This window comes from Aythya fuligula, chromosome 2 (genome assembly GCF_009819795.1).
Source record: "Aythya fuligula isolate bAytFul2 chromosome 2, bAytFul2.pri, whole genome shotgun sequence".
NCBI classification, from domain to species: Eukaryota; Metazoa; Chordata; class Aves; order Anseriformes; family Anatidae; genus Aythya; species Aythya fuligula.
This window is the reverse complement of record NC_045560.1, coordinates 47486177-47501814: the sequence shown is the minus strand read 5'-3', so window position 1 is coordinate 47501814 and position 15638 is coordinate 47486177. Positions and strand designations below refer to the sequence as shown.

General features: G+C 38.3%; 1 protein-coding gene across 1 annotated transcript in view; it reads right to left on the bottom strand.

Moving 5' to 3' along the window:
• Window positions 1-5936: 5936 nt before the first annotated feature.
• The window catches only part of LOC116485808 (collagen alpha-1(XV) chain-like), a 113330-nt gene continuing 103628 nt past the window's right edge, over window positions 5937-15638 (bottom strand). Inside the window, 7 exon segments of the mRNA XM_032181450.1 lie at window positions 5937-8273; window positions 8616-8731; window positions 9656-9841; window positions 10850-10909; window positions 12248-12307; window positions 12482-12610; window positions 13794-13858. Of these exon segments, the coding sequence (XP_032037341.1) occupies window positions 8057-8273; window positions 8616-8731; window positions 9656-9841; window positions 10850-10909; window positions 12248-12307; window positions 12482-12610; window positions 13794-13858 (833 nt within the window). The 3' untranslated portion in view covers window positions 5937-8056.

Sequence of the window (15638 nt, the reverse complement as noted above, 5' to 3'; positions counted from 1 at the left end):
AATCAGGTGGCACTGCTTCATACTGCTTCAGTATACAGTTGCTTGGTCCCTACAGCTTACGCTAGTTATCCTAGAGCTAGTAGGTTTGCAAGTATATCGCAGTGTTGTAAGTTCTTAGTTTGCACTTAAGCAGATTGCAGTGATGGCAGTTTTAATGGTGCTGCTATTAAACCCCTCGAACTTTGTTTCCTACACTTACAATGTCCAGCTTAATTTGAAATCAGGTATGGTATATTCACAGAGAGCAGTGTCGACTGTAAGTCTCATAGAATCATTAAGGCTGGAAAAGACGTCAAAGATCATCTGGCCCAACCATCACCCTATTACCAATATCACCCGCTAAACCATGTACCTATGCACCAGGTTGAGCCTTTCCTTGAACATCCCCGGGGACGGGGACTACACCACCCCCCTGGGCAACATGTTCCAATGCCTGACTGCTCTTTCTGAGAAGAAATGTCTCCTCATTTCCAACCTAAACCTCCCCTGGTGCAACTTGAGGCCATTCCCTCTAGTCCTATCACTAGTCACCTGCAAGAAGAGGCCAACATGCAGCTCCCCACACCTTCCTTTCAGGTAGTTTCAGAGAGCAATGAGGTCTTCCCTGAGCCTCCTCTTCTCCAGACTAAACAACCCCAGTTCCCTCATCTGCTCCTCACAGGACTTGTGTTACAGGAAGATGCCTTGGAGCCCTTGGGCCAGGATCCTGGCGGGGGCCTCTCTGTGAGGGCACCTTCTTGGAGACAGGACGCCATGGGGCCACAAGCTGTGTCCAGGCCCAACATCATGAGGACCAGGCCCATCACTGTGGGGGCCAGCACCGCCATCAGGCCCACTGCCACCACAGTGGTTAAGCCACAGCCCGCAGTACCTGCCCTGGGGCTGCACTCACAAAAGAGTGGTCTAATTTATGCTAAAAGCAGTGAGGAAATATGTAGTCTGAGGCATGTTACTAAACACAGAAGTGACTAAGAAGACTGGTTAGACTGGGGGTGGGTAGCCAGAAGTAAAGAGGCTGACATGAGGTCTGGAAATGGCTTTGGACTGTATGTCATGATCTATCCAAAGGCTTTATGTTGCTGTAGCAACCCTGAAATTACATGATTATCTCACCAGTGACTCTCCAGTGAAGGATAGATACATTATAGTAGCTTGCCTTTAATTAAGAAAGGATACTTTTTTTTTTTTTTTTTTTTTTTTGGTAAAAGCACAGCTTTTACCTGCTTGAGCTCTACTTCTTGTATGGAGTTGATAGTAATATTAAGGCAATAATGTATGTCATTTTTGCTACAGCACATCACGTCTTGCTATTTACTCCCCATCCACTCTCATTCTTCAGAGCTCGTAACTGCTTGTGACCTGGAGTGATGGTGTCCTTCATATCTTTTCTCTAGCAGTGGCAACCTCAATTGCTTGTCCTCAGGTAATGTCCTGAGGTAAAGATCCTCAGGTAATACCCACAACAAATATCCTTGAAAGTAGGTGGCTTTTACACCTCGCAATTAAATAAATAAGCTCAAGCCAGGGAGAAAAAGGTCTTTTTGATGAGAAGTCCTCATAGAGTACTGCTGGTATTCATTTCTTGTCATTTTTTATTTCTGCTGGTATTTAACCTCAGAGGAATATTGTCTAAAAACTTTACAGAATTTCTTAGTGCATAAGGATAACAGTTGACTCACACCTCTAATTTTGTCTACTAATAAAGCTCCAATTTTTTCTTGAAGTCATAATCCATTTCTGTTTTCACTTTAAAAATTCAGCACTGCAACAGCACAGCACAGTCACAGAGTAGTAAGCATCATAAAGGTCACCTGGCACTCAGCTATTTGTTTGCTTACATCTGGTAAAATATTTCTGATACATTTGAAGGGAAAGGGCTTTTTCATATATCTTTTAAAGCAGGAGCCAAGAGATATGAGATTCCAGTCTTACCCTCTGGTGCTTGTTTCTGTTGATATTTCTGTACAGTTCACAGATCCCTTTTGGTATTCCACAGGATTGTGAAATTGTGTTATGCCACTTTAAGCATGGCTGTGAGTAGAACCCTGAGCCTGGGTGCTTACTACTGAACTAGTGATGACAAATCAATGTACTCAGCAGTCCTTGCTGTAAAGAACTCTTTTTGCTACTAGCGTAGATGCCAGAATCTGGACATCAAACATCCTCCATTCACAAATAATTCTGCATTCCTCCAGCAAAGTTAACAGTGTGCTATCTTGGTGGCACAGTATACAAATCACCAGCCTTTTTCATGCCAGTTACTTCCACTCATCTCTGAATAGGTTAGGTTCAAATGTTTGTGATTGCAAGAAGGAAAATGTAAAAAAACGATCAATCCCATTCCATTACACACAATTTCTCAGTACAGTTGTGAGGAACCTATTTCTGCCAAATTGGAGTTCTGTATAAGACAGGTGTCTTGGCTTATTAATACTGAAAGGAAAGGCAAATAATGTGAGCAGAAAATAACAAAGAGTATAAAAAAATGTATATCCTGAAGCAGAAAATAGATTTGTTGTGAACGTTAATGGGCAAATGTGTATTCTATTACCACAAACATGAGACCATCCTTTCTCTTTGGACACACCATGCCTTAGCCACTGCAGCATTTGTAACAGAGGAAGCTAGGGTTCTCCAGGCAGTCTTAGCCTTAATAAATAATCTTAGTTTGTGCTCTGGACATTGCTTTCCTGTTTACAAAATAAGGAAGATGAAGAGTTGTGAAAATAAAACAACCATAAACTACTTTGGTCTTAAGTGCAGTGTACATTTGAACATTGCAACCAAAACCTTTAGAGGCATATTTTAATTTCTGCAGATTTCTGTCCTGGTCTGTGCTATTACAGCTTTGTCCTATGCATACGAAGTCTGCATAAGTATGTCTGCTCTTGTATTTTTCTTGTATTCTGTGTTTTACTTGGGGCTAAAACAGATTTAGTCTTCTCTTGCATATGAGCTAGGACTAACTGTTCCAGAGGGTTGTGATTTTTGATACCAGTAAGTTGCTGCTCTACTTCTTATCTTTACCTCCCTTTGATTAAAACAGGCTTCACTAGTTCAGAAGTAACTTTTTTTTTTTTTTTTTTTTTTTTTTTACTGTTGGGTGTTTACAGCTGCACACAGTACAGAGACATCAACCTAAAAATAAACTGAACAGAAAGTTGTGGTCAGGGCACCAAGGGTTGCCTAAACTTTTTGACTTTCTTCACATAGTTTAGTTCCTATGTAGAACCAAAGCTTTTATGCAAAAGTATACCTTAAAGCTGGTACCTTTTGGACTCATTTTACTAGTGGTTAATATGGGAAATGTACTTTCAATGCCCAAGGGATTTGTGCTTACAGATCTTACTTGCAAGACTGTGGATGTTTTACTTGATACTTTCAGTCCTTCCTATTGCAGTTATTTCCATGTCTGTGGATTCTTCCCGCCACAGAAAGAGATTTTTGCTCTTTAAATGCCTAAAGTGTCAGTGGAAGCATAGCTGCCTATGGATATTTACCAGTGGCTGAGGGGGCAATAGAGGATCATTACGTTTGGATGTGGCTACATTAAATCCTTTTCATCACTGTGTTTAACCTCTGTTAGATTTAAATGGGTTGCTTTTCGCTAACATCTCATCTGAGTTCAGTGTCCATTCTGTAGCTCCAACCTGTAGACTAGCCCACTTACTACCTACAGAGTTTCTGTAATGGATCCTACACAGGATTTTCTTCTAAATTCTCATTTACAGAGTTCACTACAACTTCAGTGCTTTTTTCTTCCTCTTCTCCAATATTTTTGACTCGCCTTACCCTTCTTCCTTCCCACCGTATGTCCTAGTGATTGTACCTGTAAAAGAAGATACAGCTAGCTCTAAGTGACTATTTTGATCTGTTCTCTAGGCTGCTCATCAGTATTCCCTACCCTTTCTTCTGGTGGTGAGCAATCATTTTTTTGTAAGAGAGATCCCGTGACTCAGTGCCTTTGACAGAATGAATAGCTTATCTGTTGTTATGTGACACTCAGTTGAGAGCAGGAGTTTGAAATGCTGATATGTACCTAAGCCTTGAAGTGTCTTCTGTTATATCATCAATAGTTAGGTTTCTTTCCACCCCCCCTTCTTCCCCCCCTCCCCAGGAAAAAATGTGGATATTAGAAAGTAACTGAGTTTGGTGCAACTAATTTCTCTAGCTTCTCTCCCCCAACCTTTTTTTTGTAAGAGCAGAGGCCTTTCTGTAGGAGAGGCCTCATCTACAAATCCATTCAATTGTCACTTTGGTGACAATTACCTCTATACATTATCCAGGTACTTTCCTACCCAAATGGAAAAGTATCATGGCACAAGCAGAGATACCTGCTTCTTGCCTTCTGAAAATGGAGGCATAGGCATCTAAACACACTGCTGCGTGTTCTATTCATCCATGTGCAACTTGAGCAGATCTAAGTTGCTGTGAGTGAACCAGGTTCTTACTATCTAGGTGGAACTAATGGCAATGCAAGACAAATGAAAATGTGCTGAAGGCCGTGTTTCCAAAGCAGCCTGTTGGCAGATGGACCACAGAGACTTCACAAGCCCTAGGAACTCATGAAGATTCAGAGCCCACAGGTCAATATCTTCTTGGAAGGAAATAACAATTTTAAAATAATATGATCAACAAATTGGAAATTACTGCTGAGTTTTGATGGAGTTGATGAACAATTACCAATTCATCTGTAACAAAAAATCTAATACAGCTTTTGGTAATTGCAAAAGGGGCTTGGCTGTGGTCAGCATCACAATGAGAACTTAGAAAACTCATGAGTTCACACACACCACTCATCCCACCCTAATATGGTATAGGATCAAGGGATGCATTCTCATATCTCAAGGTATCAGGAAGATTGAGAGGGTGGTGGGATGATTCTGGGAACTCTAGACTCATAAAATGTCATGCAGAAGACTTGCTGACTGTAGAATCTGAAGCTGTTACACTGTACACTGAGGTGCAAACTGCTCTAGCACGGGTCCCCCGCGGGTGGGCGGCAGCTCCCCCCAGACCCCTGCTCCTGCGTGGGCTCCTCTCCACGGGCTGCAGCTCCGGCCCGGGGCCTGCTTCTGCGGGGGCTCTCCATGGGCCGCAGCCTCCTCCGGGCCACATCCACCTGCTCCACCGGGGGCTCCTCCACCCATGGGGGGGCTACAGCGTGGAGATCTGCTCCATGTGGGTCCCATGGGCTGCAGGGGGACAGCCTGCTCCACCAGGGGCCTCTCCCTGCACAGGCTGCAGGGGAACTGCTGCTGTGTGCTTGGAGCACCTCCTGCCCTCCTGCTGCTCTGACCTTGGGGGCTGCAGAGCTGCTTCTCACTCCTCTCTCTCCCAGCAACAGCAGTTGCACAGCAGTTTTTTTCCTTTCTTAAATTCCAGAGGCATGACCCATGTCGCTTATTGGCTCAGCTCTGGCCAGTAGTGGGTCCCTTTGGAGCAGGCTGAAATTAGCTTTGATCTGCCATGGGGCAGCTTCTGGACTCTTCTCACAGAGTATAGTTACTCTTCTCACTAGTATAGTTATTCTTTTCAGCTGTGCTGCAGTGTTACTCTTTGTGATTGATTCATTTGTTTTAAATGCAGTTACTTACTGGAATTAACAAATCTTCTTCCTGAAGTGCACCTGATTTTTGTGTTGAACTTCAAAAGTATTCAGCTTCGATAGGGAGAGCTAATTTATTTTTAAGTACTGGGCCAAACTTGTCTCTGTCATATCCTTGATAAACATTACTGTTTCTCTGCAGTTATACCAAGGAATATAAAGAGCACCTTTGGCTCTGGTTATGACGACGGTGTTTTTTGTTTTTGTTTTCTCCAAGGGAAACCTCAGTTTTCTAACAGGTCTCTCCTGTTGGTCTCAGCTCAGCTAGTTCCCTGGCAGGTGTATGAGCACAGTGAGTGTACTCAGCAGTGGAACAGCCAAGATGACGCACTGTTTATGCTCTGTATTAAGATGAAGGGTGTACAATAAATTCCTGTAGCATGTGAATTAATGTTAAAGTTGGGAAGCAAATGTTAAGATTTCTCTAATGTATCATTGATCGTGTTTAACTATTTCAGTTTCCTTCTAAGCTCTAACAGCTATCCAGAATACAAAGAGAAGTTAGTCCTGTGAAATGATTGGCACAAATGTAATTCTGCACACATTACTGCTGGGCCTGACTTAATATTTGTGCCCTATCTCCTAAAAACTATGTTTTTCTGACTTCTCCCCTCCCCCTTTGAGCGCTTGGTTTTGATCCCATCTCTTATCCCCAACTTGTCATTGCAGTTCTAGGCAAGGAAATACCCAACTCCCTGTGACTGATGGCTCTAGCTCAGGAGTGGAAGAGTAAGAATTGACTGTAATTACTGGCTGCAAGCATAAACATAGGTTTAAAGCTAGGTGGCTCCTGCTGGAAGTACATAAAAAAAAATATTTTCCCCCTTGAAGCTTCTGTGTCTCAGAGTGAAACCCCACCATACATATACAACTCTTCCAGCTGTGCAAATTAATGGAATACAGCATTTCACAAGTGCTCAACATTTTAGGGAAATGGATGTACTAAAAATGAGTGCAGTGAATTGTTATGCATACATTTAAAATGCAATATAGAGGCTGTTTTTGCCTCATTAACATGTTGTAATGATGGAGTTGTGGCTTTTCCGAGAAAAAAAGAAGATACAATTCAGCTGACCCTGGGAAATATGCTTTTATAATAATTGAAAAAATAAAGTTGGATTTCACATTATTATGTAATAATTAAATCAGTTTAGTATAATAAATGTGATTTGGCTTGCTCTTGTCTTTTGAAAGTAGTTATCTAGTAACTTATTAATTTGCTGACAAATAAGAGTATTATGTACTTAAAACACAGAATTTAGATAAGATTTTTTTAAAATGATAACATGGCTCTTGAATTCCATAGTTACCACCAGAAAAAATACGACAAAATATCTTTTTTAAAGTATGCAGTAGACAAATATGTAGGCAAAAGACTTAAGATATTAAGGTGATACTGTTTGTCAAGAACATTAGCATTTACAGGTCATTTCCATCATTGCTGCTGTGATTATGTATTAACGATTCCTTCATTATGTGAATGCCAGAAGGGTAAATTCACAAAAAGGAAAATCACTTTTACATGTAACTTAGTGAGATAACAATATCTAGAACCTATTGTAAAGAAACGATGACAGACATTTTTCATTCAGCAATGCTTGCCACAACAGGAAATGACTTCCTCTAACATGCAATAAAATAAATAACGGTCGGATGGCTTGTTTGTCTGCATATACTTTGCAAAGTTCTGCCAGTTAAAACAGGATGTTTTCTATTAATATTGTTCCAGATTTCCTGATAACGATAGCACCAAAATAAGGACCAGATTTTGTCTAGGTGAGATTCAGTTCTGCATAAAGCCGTACACCTAGAATCTGCAAATAGTGGAAGTAAGCAGTCAGGCTGCTAAACTCATGTATAAGAACCAGGGTGAAATCTGTAAAAGCTTATGGGAGGTAGGTACTTAGCTTCCGCGGAGACTGAAAGGTGAGCACCTTTGTTCTTAAAATTTTTTGTCAATTCCATCCCTGTAAGTTTTAACAGCATCCCCTTATTTACTCAGGGACAGCATGTATATAGACATATATTTAAATAGTGCCTTGAGTGTTCAAAAACCTATGCAAGTAAAAAGAACATGCAGCTTCTCAACTATGAAGAAGCATCAGCCTTGCTGAGCCTTATTGCTTCTAAGATAAGCTACTGAATCTTTCCTGTAGACCACACTAGACTTTCACTGATCTTCAGACAGAAAGGAAAGGGGTTGTGAGTTAAGTGTTGGCAGACCTTGAACCATGTGGGGTTCAAGTGGAAAGAAGGGTTTAAGTCAGCCTCATGTGACATGGGATATTTCACCCAACTGGAATATGGCTTATGTTGAGGTACATTTTCTTTGGCTATTTTTTCCTGAAAGGTGCAATTGCAAAAAATAAAATATTTACATCGGTACAAATAAAAGTTCAGTGTCGGCTTTTTCTGTCATGAGATGGAATACTATGTGCAACAGGTGAATTATTTTCCTTGGGGATCAGATACAAAACTGTTTTCAATACAGAGAACAATAAACTGATTGCTACAGCTATATGCTTTCTGATCGAGAAGTTTTCCCTTCTTCAGTGGTGATGCTTGTCCCATAGCTGCCAAATCACTTGTGTGCCAGGCTTCACAGTAGTTGCTAACCATTCGGATCCCATTCGCCGTTGAACCATGCCATATTACTTTTTGAGGCCTGAAAAGTAATGCTAACAGGTTATTTTCTGAAAAAGTCTATTTTTCATTCAGCTGCATGCCTATATGGTGACTTTGCTCTGTTCATACCATATGACTATTTTTTGTTGCTCTCTTGCCTTGAAGCAAACAGCATGTGGGAAAAGATGAAGATAGAAAGCAAAGGAAGAAAAGGAAAACAGAGCCTGATATCTCAGTTGTAGACTATCTGAAATGGAAAAGAAGACAGCATAAGAAAATAGAGAAATTTTTATCATATTTCTAATAGCCCAAGATATTGCCACTTGTACTATCTGACAAAAATAAATGCCATGTAAAACTAAAAATGATAATGTAAACTCACCAGGATGGGTCTGTCATGACATTTCTCCCATCAAAGGAGTATATTGGAACATTAATGTTGAATTCTCCACCATTTCCTTTAAATATAGATTCCCAGTTGTGGAAAAGCATTTCTCCCTGTTAAATTTTCAAAGCCATTTTTACAAACAAAATAATATGTCATAACTGACTTTTATAAACTTCTCAGTAAATCTAAAATCTTATCTTGATTTAAGAAAACTTGTGATTCCAGCTTTCACATCTTAGATTCTTCACGATGCTCCTGAATGAATCCAGATATCATCTCTCTGCAAATAGCTCTCTCACCTTTGCCTCATAGTTGCATCTCTGCTCTATTGTCACTCCAAACATTCAACTTGATCATAGAAACTATACAGTCATAGAATGGTCTGGGTTCGAAGAGACTGATAAAGATGATCTAGTTCCAACAGTCCTGAGATGGGCAGAGACACCTTCCACTAGATCAGGTTTTTCAAGGGCCCACTGAATCTGGCCTTGAATGCTTCAAGGGATAGAGCATCCATAATTTCTCTCAGCACCCTGTTCCTGTGCCTCACCACCCTCATAACAAAGAATTTCTTCCTTATATCGAATCTAAACCTCTTTTACAGAATCACAGAATCACAGAATTGTCTAGGTTTGAAGAGACCTCAAGATCATAGAGTCCAACCTCTGACCTAACACTAGCAAGTCCTCCACTAAACCATATCGCTAAGTTCAACATCTAAACGTCTTTTAAAGACCTCCAGGGATGATGACTCCACCACTTCCCTGAGCAGTCTATTCCAATGCCTAATTGGAATACTGAATGCCCAATTTGATACTGAAAGGAGTAACACCTTAAAAAGGAAAGGAAATGTGAGTCTTTAACTTTCTGCTTTATCACTACCTTTTTCCTCCTGTAACCTGATTCCAAAATATGAAGGAAAACTTCTTTATAAATGTACTTTGTGTTGAACTTTTAAGCTTTTGGTATTTTCTAAGATTTTGGAGCACCTACAGCTTATCCTAATATAACAAATACTAAGCACTCACTCTTACCTTAAGATTGACTATTGGTAAGTTGTATCGGTCTGTTTTTCTGACAACTGTGGCCAGATCTTGCAAATGTGATGAGAGGAAGGCTCTATAAGTAGCTGTCAAACCTGCTAGCTGGGCCTGTTGAAAACACTGAAAATCTGCTCTCATGTCACCAGAAAATGGCAAGTTTAAAGCCACCAGATGCAGCTGGAGAAAGAAAGAAGAAAAGCCATTTTTTTTTAAAGTATATAACATGAGAAGACGTATTGAAAACAACTACCACCTATCCCCTGCCAGCACAAGACCTAGTACCTTCCATTCTTGGTATTAAGTTTATTTGCCATAATAATAATATTACATTCCTTAAATCTATGCAGCCCTGTAATATACATGTATTTCTTTAACAGTCAGGAAAACATGAATTATATACTCTTTAAAAACTTTTTGAAGTAGCTAGTATCTTAAAACAACAGTCTCAAAAAGTTAACAAACATAATCTGAAATCTTACAGACATGGAAATAAGTAGTAAGAGGTGACATATACCATTTGAAAATTCAATGTTACCAAATACAAGAACTAGCATACTTGAGTCAAACAGTATGCAAGAACTCTTCCACTTCTTTATTTTTTCATGTAACTCCATTATTTTGCTTTCCTTGTCTAAACATTAATTTTTAATATATCTTAATAAATACTTTAATTTATTTTAATGTATTTTAATATATTTAATAAATATTATAATAAATTTGATAATAAATAAATAAATAAATAAATTTTAATAAATATTTTAAAGTACTTCAAATGAAGGCTTATATTCTAAAGTGTCTGTTTAAAAACAAGCAGCATCATGAAGATAGAAAAGGTTCTAACTAATATTTTAGTGATTTAATTGTAACACAATTATAGCTTAAAAATTACTGTATTGCAGATTTTTGGGCACAATCCCTAAGTTAAGAGGTATTCCTAACATAGAATCAGTTTTTGTTTTGTTTGTTCATTATTTCTTTTCTAAGATATGAAAGGGGCTAGGGAGACTAAAATAGTCCTGGAGAAAACCATTTATTATTTTCTCTGTGATGTCTAAACTAGTTAAAAAAATATTTGTAAATTTCTAAAGCAAAAGCTGTTAATTTGAAGAGAAAATATTACACATTTCCCTCAACATGAAAATTGGAATATTTCAAAATGCATTGCAATACAGATCTCATACTTACTACTGGCTTTCCATTGTTCATATTTGATATTGGACTTGGTGCCGGAAGAGACTGAAATCCCTGTTATTTTAACACATGCAGATATGTTTGTTAAATATGTTAGTTAGACCAGAATTTTAAACATTCCATAATATTGTACATAAAGTAGACATTGAATGTTGGAGAATCTGAAACTATATTGCATCAGAAAAATAAACCCGAACCATGTGGCCACAATACTTTACCTACATGTATGTACCTTCAATTTAGTTTGTCACATAAATATGTGTTTGAATACTGTCCTGGCCAAGTTGCTTTGCTAGACCCAAGTGTTACCATTCTGCAGTACCCTACCTGGTGTCAGCACCAGTATGCACCTGCAGTCCCATATGGAAGTGGCCTGCTCTTGGTAGAAGCAGAAGACCACTTCAGGAAAAATAACATTGAAAGGACAGGAAGAATGTGGAAATAGAAAGTTTAGTGGCTGGGGAGATTTCTTAAGGTCTTAGTAATTCCCTCTCCTAAACAAGTGACATGTAGAGACCAAAGGGTTGATGAGCTTCAATAGCTCTCTCATGAACAGCTAAATTTTCTTCTATGGTCATGGAAAATATGAGTAATGAGCCAGTGAATGTAGCAGTTGGGAAAATGATGTGGTGTCAGCTGGAGGTTGCAGAAAATTTCTTACAAAACGAGGTCTAGAGATCTTCCTAGTGTGCTAAGTGCATTTCTGTCTGACCTATTCCAACTACTTTTATTTTCCCAGCCACTTTCCTCCTCATGAGCCTTCATAGCACTCCCTTGCCCTTTCATTATCAGTAAGATCAATTGACCAGTCATCAACAAGACTTCTCTATCCCCTTTGCCATTTCCTGGGTTTCATCCTCATATGATTTTTTGGGACAGGCAGCATGTTCACATGCAAATTTAGACAATAATCTGCAAAATGAAGTCAGGTATAAATTAACATGTGAGATTTTAGAAGAGACCTCAGTAACCCACTTATCCCAATGTGGGATAAACTATATGCAGGTGATGATGATACAGCATAAATAAAGCACTATAAACTTTTAAAGAAAACCTGCTTTTCAGAGACACTTTTAAGAGTTTTCTTGACAGAAGTGTTATGAAACAGAATACTGATTTCTTTTTAGTGGGCAGTCTGCTTTGTCCTGTGTTTTGTGGAGGTTGTTTCATCTTTGTCATGTTTGAAATCTCGAACTATAATGGAAAAGATTAATGGCTGGACAGCATGAACTACTTTGCAAGGTTATGCAGTGGCAGGATACTTACTTTGAACTGACAAGTCTCAGCAGAAAATCATGTTGTGCAGGGACCTGCCTGCAACTTCTGCCAAGTGTATCTTCTCTTTTTGCACATTTAGACTCAGTTTTTCACAGTCCAGTATTTTGTACTTACATGGCTTGATATGGCTGGAGGAGGAAGGCTGTCATCAGGGATGGGAATTAGCTCACCAAGCTGAAAGAACACAAAAAGAGAAGCAAACAAAATCATATCAGTAGGAGCTTATGAGCTAAAAAAAGAAAAGAAAAAAAAAGTATCTTTGCACCCATACTTCTCAATGATTCTCATCACAATGATTCCATTTTGAGTAAGAGAGCTCAAAGGTATTAGGATGTAGTGCAATCATACCTGCAATTTTCTCCATCCATTCCGAACACGGATAAAAACCTCACTGGTTTCACTCAGATAGATTAGTGTACCTTCTGCTACGAAATGAACCTTTTCCAACATACCCGCAATGTTTTGGAATGTTGTAATCTGTCAAGTAGCAAAACAAATCATGCTTCATCAAACACACAAAACACTTTGCAAGTTAAATTTAAGTTTAATTTAAACACATAAATGTCAAGACTTCTTGCTTGGGAAATGCTCATAAAATCAGTTTTATGTCATTCCATACAAAAAACGTCAATAAAAAGACATATTTTGGCATTACAGAATCATTACTCTGTTGGTTTTAATAGAACTACACCAATTGTTAATTTTTCAGAGAGTGAGATGATTGTGTCTCTAACATTTAGCATACAGGATTGAAATGGCAGAATACAGAAGAGACTTGATAAGGTTGGCTATGCCTTAGAAATACCACACACAATTCTAGATCCATTTGTGTCTCTCTATTTTATTTTATTTTATTTTATTTTATTTTATTTTGGTCTTGTTAATGTGATCTATTCAGATACTTATTCTATGGGTTTCATGGATTTTCACTTCAAATCAGGCATCTGAGTGAGAAACGGCACTAACTATGTGTTGAATTCAGATGTGGTAATAATACATTTTAGCTGAGCTGAAACCTTGTAGCAGGATTAGTAGACAGTATCTTAGAATGAAACTATTTTCATAACCTTTTTAAAATTAAGAGATAAAAAGCAAAATACTTAATTTTCAAAAATGTCAGCTGTTGAAGAAAGACTGAATAAGAAAAGGAAACAATTCAGTTTAAATGTATTATTTAGCAGAATAAATTTTAGATTTGTTACAGTTTTCATCTTAGAATCAAGTGACCTAAATGAGTATGTTTTAGTCTAGTGTGAAGGTGTTTTTTTTTTTTTTTTTTTTTTTTTTTTTTTTTTTTTTTTTATAGAAACTGGTCATTCAGAGGTTATTCCAGTCTCTTTGCAAGTTAAGTTGCAGTTCTTTCAGAACTGTTGCTGTGGGTATGGAATATGTACACCTTTCCTTTTCTTTAACATCCCATCAATACTTGCATTTGCTTGAATGGACTGTTACTAACAAGGAAATGGACAGACTTCTCTCATCACTTTTCCCAGCTTCACGGATTCCATTCTAAAACATGATGAGGTTTAGTAAACAAGAAAAGATTCTAATAATTAAAAAGGCAGGACTAAGCCTTCTGTCTTCTGTTACTACTACCAATGACCATGAAAAAATTTGAAACAAGGTTGCTATGGCAAACTTCCATTTTTTGTTGTCTTACCAGATTCCTGCTTACAGGTGGCCCTGGCTCTCCAGGAGGACCTGGTGGCCCGGGCATTGCAGCTGCTAAAACAAAACAAGCATACAACACATGTTGAAGGTCATCTGTTTTGAGAGAGAAAGTGAGTGACATAAATAAAGGACTTGGTGGTGGTGTCTAGGAATAGCGAGAGCTTTAAATGGCCATGGTCCTTACATAGCCAGCTCTGAATAGCTGTGTTCAAGCCAACTATAGAAAATGTATTCTGAGGATTTATTTATTTATTTATTAAGCAATGGTGAAACAATCTTTTCTCTGTTATTTGGAAATTTAAAATCACCAGCTTGGAATTTATTGTGGGTATTCTGCAAATGAAGAATCAGATTGACTTAAATTGACCGGAATATTTCTTCTACTAGCTGCTGTTGATGTGTACTTGGAAGAATTTTTATCTCCCACCCATATAGGCTTTGAGGGAGTAAGAGGGAGTAAATTTATCCTTTGTTCTTAAAGTAAACTAGAATTAACTTTTACTTAGATAAAAATTCACAAGTGTAAGCTCAGCTATTGTTTCAAAGCAACAATGAATTCTCTGGTGGTATGAACCTGAACCTCTAAGCCTGTAGTCCACAACATATATTACCTACCTAGTACCTCTCTCTACTCTGGAACTGATTTTTTTACCTTGAGCTGAAAATCATTGTTTCTTGGAGTAAAAACTCCAGGAAATAAAAAAATATTTGGAAGACTGAAAGCAAAAATATTGTGTGAATTCATATGATAATGGCACTTTAAAGCTTCTTAGAAGAAAGACCATGCAGACCCTAGTGAGCATCATGATGCATCCCAGTGAGGCTCTGTAGCTAAAGTCTGGGCAAACCTTTTATAAATCACAATCACAAGTAGAGATATTTCTGTGTATAAAAACAGAGACACAAAGTAGGGGCAACAAAATAGGTCCAGAGGTATCAACCAGAGTACACTAGTATACTGCTGGGAGTGTGTATAAAAGGCTCAGCAAGAAATACAATTATGAACATAAAGGCATGATGTGAGCTGGTATGACATGGAAGAAAGATAAAAAATAGTTGGTGGATACCTGTCAAACTATCTGAAGCATGGGGGAGTCTAACATGTTCCAGCACACTGATGAATCTGTGGCATAAAATATGCACAAGTACCTGAAAGGTTCACCTCCTTGCCAATTCCCAATTCCTATGTTGCTGGGCACTTGAGAATAGTATCCAGTCGATCTTAGCCATGCAAATAGTCCCATGATCCTAAATGTGGACCAAATTGCTCTTTGAAGTTGAAGGAGAAATATAATAATGTAGGAATATTCTCTGAAACCACCCTTTGGAGAAATTTAGTTGAGTACTTCTGGATAACCTCCCCACAATAATCTAAACTATACTTATTCAGAGCTTACTGGAGAGTTTGGAATGAGATGGACTGAAGGAGAGCAAAAGAAGATAAGCTATAAGACTGTTTCCTCTGCCTTCATAATTTTGAAGTGAATAAGGATCAATGACCTTCAGTGAAAATAGAGCTATAGATTCCCCCCCACCTTCAAATACAATCAGTGGAGCAAAAGTATTGAATATCTTCTGTTTCACTGTATCTCTCCACTTTGAAGTAGTTTGATAATCTGAATAAAGCATTGTAAGATAAAACTATAAAATATAGCATGGACCATTGAAGAGTCAGTAAAGCCTAATCCTGAAAGCAGTGCTGCATTCCAGAACTTGATTTTTACCAATTTATAACTTCTGAATTGAGAGGCTGCAATTACATACCAATAAAGCAAAATCTACTATTCAAAACTATTTATTTTTGTGAAGCCATGAGAACCCTCGAAATGGCCTT